Source organism: Macaca mulatta, chromosome 3, assembly GCF_049350105.2.
Source record: "Macaca mulatta isolate MMU2019108-1 chromosome 3, T2T-MMU8v2.0, whole genome shotgun sequence".
Classification (NCBI taxonomy): domain Eukaryota; kingdom Metazoa; phylum Chordata; class Mammalia; order Primates; family Cercopithecidae; genus Macaca; species Macaca mulatta.
Window position 1 is genome coordinate 174002582 of NC_133408.1, and position 6000 is coordinate 174008581.

Here is a 6000-nt window from a genome sequence, read left to right on the forward strand (position 1 = left end):
CTTTGGAATGCGGGCCAGCCTACTCTGCTCTTTAAAAACCTGTTTCCCAAATGGTCAGCACGGTGGCTCACACCTGTAATCCCAGCACTTTGGGAGGCTAACGCAGGTGGATCACCTGAGATCAGGAGTTTGAGACTAGCTTGGCCAACGTGGTGAAACCCTGTCTCTACTAAAAATACAAAACATTAGCTGGGTGTGGTGGTGTATGCCTATAATTCCAGCTACTCGGGAGGCTGAGGCAGGAGAATCACTTGAACCTGGGATGTGGAGGTTGCAGTGAGCTGAGATCGCGCCACTGCCCTCCAGCCTGAGTGACAAAGCGAGACTCTTGTCTCAAAAACAAACAACAGAAAAACAACCTATTTACCCAAAGAGGCTCACTCTCCCACTTCTAATTTGATTAGTCTGGGGTAGGACCCTGGAATCTGACCTTTTAAAAGCTTTCCACTTTATTGTCATGTGCAGCCAGGTTGGAGAAATAGCAGTTGAGGTGCAGGGAAAGGGTTGAGAGTGTGTGTGAGTGCATGTATCGCTGTGTTTGTGAATGCACAGGTAGTTCTCAGGTGCTGACACAAGGTTGGGAACCACCATGCTCCACTGTGCTTAAAAGTACACACTGACATGCGAGATGATGCTCTGTCACTTGCTGTGTGACAGAAGTGAATATCTAAGTCTGGTGTTTTTATCTTTAAAATGGAAACCATATAAGTGCCTATCTCTTTGATTTATTGTAGAGTAAATGAGTCATCCCTGAAAAGCACTTAACACACTGCCTGCCACAGAGTGAAAAAGGCAAGTATGATGACCAGTATTCAGGATCTTGCATACTGAAAGGTCTTCAGTCTTTAAAAGGTCCTCCCCCTTTTAAAGACATTCCAGTTGACTAAGTTTTCTCATCTCTAAAATGAAACTGACTTCACTGTTGTAGTGAGTATTCAATGAGAAAATACATATAAGCTCCAAGCACAAGACTTAATCCAAAAGAGGCTTAAAAGTTTCCTTCTATGTTCTCTTTAACAAGCTTAGGCCAAGTCAGCTAAAGAACAATGATCAAGACCCAATTATGTGTACAGTTAGGTGGCAGCTACCAGGGAGCCCCCAGCTTGAAGGGGACTGGATCCCTGCCCAAGAAGATGACAATATGAGGGAGCCAGACATGAAGGAGGAGGCCGTCAGAAGCCAGTGCCTTAGCAGGGATGGTGAGGGGACAGACCATGTCCCTTTACCTTTCTGCTCTCACTTTCGGATCAGTGACCCACCTTCGCTCAAGCAAGAGAATGAATGGGAGTGTTCCAATGTGATCTAGAATCTTATAATTTCTACGAGAGATAAAAAGAGATTTAAAAAACGATTCACTTTACATGTGTATTCTCTATAGGATTTTTTAAAAGGACATCCTAGTACTTTTTATTTTATGGAGGTGGGTATTGATATGCCCATTTCATTCCATTGCTAAAGACGCTGAGGGTCCCATTGCACTGCGTTAGGTAAGTCTCCCAGGGGTCAGTGGCAAAGAAATGGCATTTGCCGTTACCCTTAGCATTATGATTATTACAATTCAGTGGGGTTTGGTATAGGTTTTTAGTTGTGCAATAATTGCCACTAATGTTAGGACACTCCCAAGAGATATTCTACTCCCATTTTGAGTCACTTTCCATTTCTTGCTTTTCCCAGTCCAGCAACAACCCTCATTTACTTTTTGTTTCTATTTCTATAGAATTTACAAATCTCCCTAATGTGCTCAAATAATTTTTGAAAACTCAACTTATGAAGCCTTTTCGAAACACACTGTTGTATAGCTACCAATGGAATTATTTATTTTAACTTGAATAATTCATTTTAAAACTTCAGAGTAAAAACTTGGATCCCTTAATCTTGTTTTCTTGAGCTCGATTCCTCAGGAATTGTAATCACTAACCGCAAACAGTTTTTCTTACTTTGAATTCTCTTGGCAAAAATTCAAATTTTTATTTAAAAAAGGATGCAACTTTGAAGAGAATGAATTGGGCAGATAGTTTATGCCTTTTGCATTTCTTTTGCTGAATTTAGGAAACGATTTAATTCAAGATCAGGCACTTGAATGAAAAATAAAATGGGAAAAAAAAATTTCAGATTGTTTTCCTGATGTAAGGCATGTAATATCTTGCCTAGTTAGCTGGTGTGTGTATATCTTGTTTCCAAGGTAGAATGTAAGCTCCCTAAGGAGGAATATCAAGGCACTCGTCCCTTACTACCTATCTGCTCTGTCTATTGCATTGTGTTTTAATATTGGTCCCAATTGTAGGTATAAAAATCAGAAAGAAAAGCCTAAATTTGTTTTCCAATTTGGGGAAAATGGTTAAAAATGTCCTCTTCTTCCTGCAAGTCACTTAGCATTTATATTTAGTATTATACTTGCTACTTATTAGGGCACCTAATGGCTCCAAGCCAGCCAATATAAAAAGCACAGTTCCTACGCTATAAAAATTTATGGGCCTTCTTCCACTGTGATGTCCCAAGATAAAGTCACAAATTCCGAGGCCATATCTAGAAAGAAACTTAAGGCCATCTGGTTCAACTAGCTCTTATTTTATTGATCTGTAACACGAGAAGTAGAGACTTGTCTAAGCAAATTAGGAAAGGGCTCTATTCAGTCTGGTGCACCATTGATTATTTCAATAAATGCACCTCCTCACCACTTTATGAAAAACCACTGTTTTATGCAAAAAATGCAGATTTACCAAACAAAATAAGAAGTGATGATTTATTTACAAATTATTCAAAATATTTTAAATAGAAGCTCCTATAATGCATGAAAATATTTTGTAAAATCAGATTTGTTCAGGACTTTGCAGGACCATCTCATAAAGGAAATATATCTGTATTGAAACCAAGTTGTTGGAAAGAATGGGAAGCCCTACAAGTGTGCTTTAGGCTTTACACGCACATCTCACTTCATCCTTCAAAACTCTGTGAAGCTGGAAGAACCATCATCACCATTACCTCCTTTTACAGTTGGGTCAGACTCAGGGAGATCAAGTAATTCAGTCAGGGGCTCACAAAGTAGTAAAGAGGGGATTTAGTTGCTTGCATATTCTCATGTCATATAGCCTTTGGCAAGATTTAATTTAATGGCATATTCAACACAAATATTACCATTATTCCCTGACTTTCATTTCCATGGCTGGCCTGATGAAATCACTTCTTGATATTTTCTTTTTTTATTTTTTGAGACGTAGTCTCGCATTGTTGCCCAGGCTGGAGTGCAATGGTGCTTTCTCGGCTCACTGCAACCTCTGCCTCCCAGGTTCTAAGGATTCTCCTGCCTCAGCCTCCTGAGTAGCTGGGATTACAGGTGTCCGCCACCATGCCCAGCTAATTTTTATATTTTTAGTAGACACGGGGTCTCACCATGTTGTCCAGGCTGGTCTTGAACCCCTGACCTCGTGATCCACCCACTTTGGCCTCCCAAAGTGCTAGGATTACAGGTGTGAGCCACTGTGCCTGGCCGACTTTTTTATATTTTCACATCAACTGCTACCAAAGTGGCCTTCCTTTAAAAGTGTATCAGACTTACAGTTGGATACAATTTTTTTTTGTCATTTTTATATCCCTCACCACCCTCACCCAAGTCAAATAAAAGACCCTCAACCTAAGTCAAATAAGAGACCTTTATCAACACTTTCTGTATAACAAAATTTCAAGCTCCATAACAGCAAAACTTAACCCCATACAGACTTTACCTTAAATAAACTGGTTGCTTCGGGATGACTTAATCAATGATATCCAATAAAATAAACTTCTAGTAGGCACCACATGAAGAACTGGATAACCAAAATCTATGGGCTGCTCAAGTTCAAAACTGGCAGGGAGGTTGAAAAAGGTATTGGACTAGGAGCTTAGATATCTTGGCTCCCATTTCTGGCTCTGCCACTTACAAGCAGTGAAAGGTCACCTAACTTCTTTGGACCATTTCCACTTCAGTAAAACAGTTTATAATTCTTGACCTATCTTCTGCACAGGATTGTTCGGATGATCAACAGAGATACAAGCTGAGTATCTCTCATCTGAAAATCTGAACTCTGAAATGCTCTAAAAAATCTGAAACTTTTTGAGCACTGATATGATATTACAAGTGAAAAATTCCACACCTGACACCTTTGCTTTCTGATAGGTCAGTGTATACAAACTTTAATCCATGTACAAATTATTAAAAATATTGTATACAATTACCTTCAAGCTAAGGTTATGTGTATAAGAAACACAGACGAATTTGTGTTTAGATTTGGGTACCATCCCTAAAATATCTCATTATGTATATGCAAATATTCCCAAATCAAAAAAAAACGAAATACAAAACACCCGTTCCCAAACATTTTAAATGAAGGATACTCAACTTGTAATGTATAGATTCAGAAACACGAGCTGGAAAACACTATAAGTATTGTTTTACTGCCAGGAAAAGGAGGCCCAGAGAGGCTAAGTGACTTGAAGGGCTACACAGCCAGTGGATGACGGAGCCAAGAGTGAAATTTCACAACACAGCTTTTTAGTCCTAGAGCCTTTTCCACACCACCTGTTGTCTCTTCTGTAATAGCTTCTATCCACTGAACTTTGCACATTCAAAGCGACCTCAAAGAGCCCTCTCGGGTCACTTGAACCAATCTTCTACATAATTTTTTTTTTTTCTTTTTGCAAGCGACCTCAAAGAGCACTCTCGGGTCACGTGGACTGATCTTCTACATAAAAATCTGTTCTACCGCATCATTTATGTATGCACTCATAACCATCTCCAAGGCCAATAAAGCAAATGCTTTGCAGGATGCCGTAATAAAAGTAAAACTTTCTTTGCAGCATGTACAAAGACTCTGTACGTCAAAAACCTCTGCTCAAGTCCAGCCTGTGCCATTTAACAGGATCGAAAAAAGAGCTGGAGTTGGATGGGAAGGAAGAGAGAGAGTGGTTTGGTGAAGGAACCTTGGTTTTGACACTAGCTCTCCGCCGACCTTGGACCGGTTATGTGAAAAACTCTTCAGGCTTCAATCAATCCCCCCCGAATGTGGAAAAGGGGTGACAACAGCAACACCTTGAGTGTTCCCCCCGCAGGAATGCTTTGAAACTGTTAGGCGGGACTGCGGCCGGTGCGCAGTTTTGGGAAGCAGCGCACTCAGCGGGGTCCCAGGCTGCCCAGACAGGACGGATTGTTGGGGGGCTCAGGCCGTCCTGCCCCGGGCTCCGTGGGCGGCGGGGTGGGGCCAGGGCGTGGGCGCGTCCCGGGGGGACCTCTCCTCCGGCTTCCTCCGCCCCGCCCCGGGAGACCGGGTGCGGCCCGAGCGGGTCACTCACCGGGCCAGGAGCTCTAGGAAGATCACGTTACTGCAGCAGCCTGCGAACACCAGGCCCACCGCCAAGGCCGGGCGCATGGCCGGTGCAGGGTTCGGGGAGCGAGCGCACAGAGTAAGCGCCCGCTTATACCGCTACCCCAGGAAGCCGGCCTCCTGCCTCGCCGCAGCGCAGCACATCGCACGGTCCTGGAGAGCCGCTCTCACCGGGAGCGCCGGGTCTCCCCTTCCCCCGCGGTCAACACCGACGCTGCCACCAAGGATCTGTAGTTCGCAGTCAGCCTCGGTCCCATTCATCCGAGGGGGCGTCCGAGCCCCAGCCAGACTACATGTCCCAGGATGCCGTGCACCTTTACGTCAGGCTGCGCCATTCCCGCTTCCGCCAGGCAGCTCAGCCAGAGAAGACGGGGGACGAGGTGCCCGGCATCCCTCGCGCGGTAGGCGGCCGCGGGGCTTGCTGGGAAATGAAGTCCCAAAGGTGACTGTTTATTGCGAGAACGCCCAGAGCGCAGAAAGTAACTCGGCCGCCAGGGTCACAACAAACTTGCTGGCAGCGGCGGCACTAGAACTACAGAGATGTGACTGCTTGTTATAGATACCTTCTAGCATCTGAAACAACTCTGCTTCTTGAACTAAGTGGAAGTAGAAATTCATCTGAACTTACCTCTCTACCTCTGGT

The 6000-nt window shown here is 43.8% G+C and overlaps 1 protein-coding gene across 2 annotated transcripts in view; it reads right to left on the reverse strand.

The window, feature by feature from the left end:
- Nucleotides 1-5648, reverse strand: part of SLC35B4 (solute carrier family 35 member B4) — a 28054-nt gene extending 22406 nt beyond the window's left edge. Inside the window, exon 1 of one of the 2 annotated variants that reach the window (XM_077995017.1) lies at nucleotides 5326-5648. In XM_077995017.1, coding sequence (XP_077851143.1) covers nucleotides 5326-5402 — 77 coding nt within the window. In that variant the 5' untranslated portion in view covers nucleotides 5403-5648. 2 annotated transcript variants of the gene reach the window in all.
- Nucleotides 5649-6000: the final 352 nt, after the last annotated feature.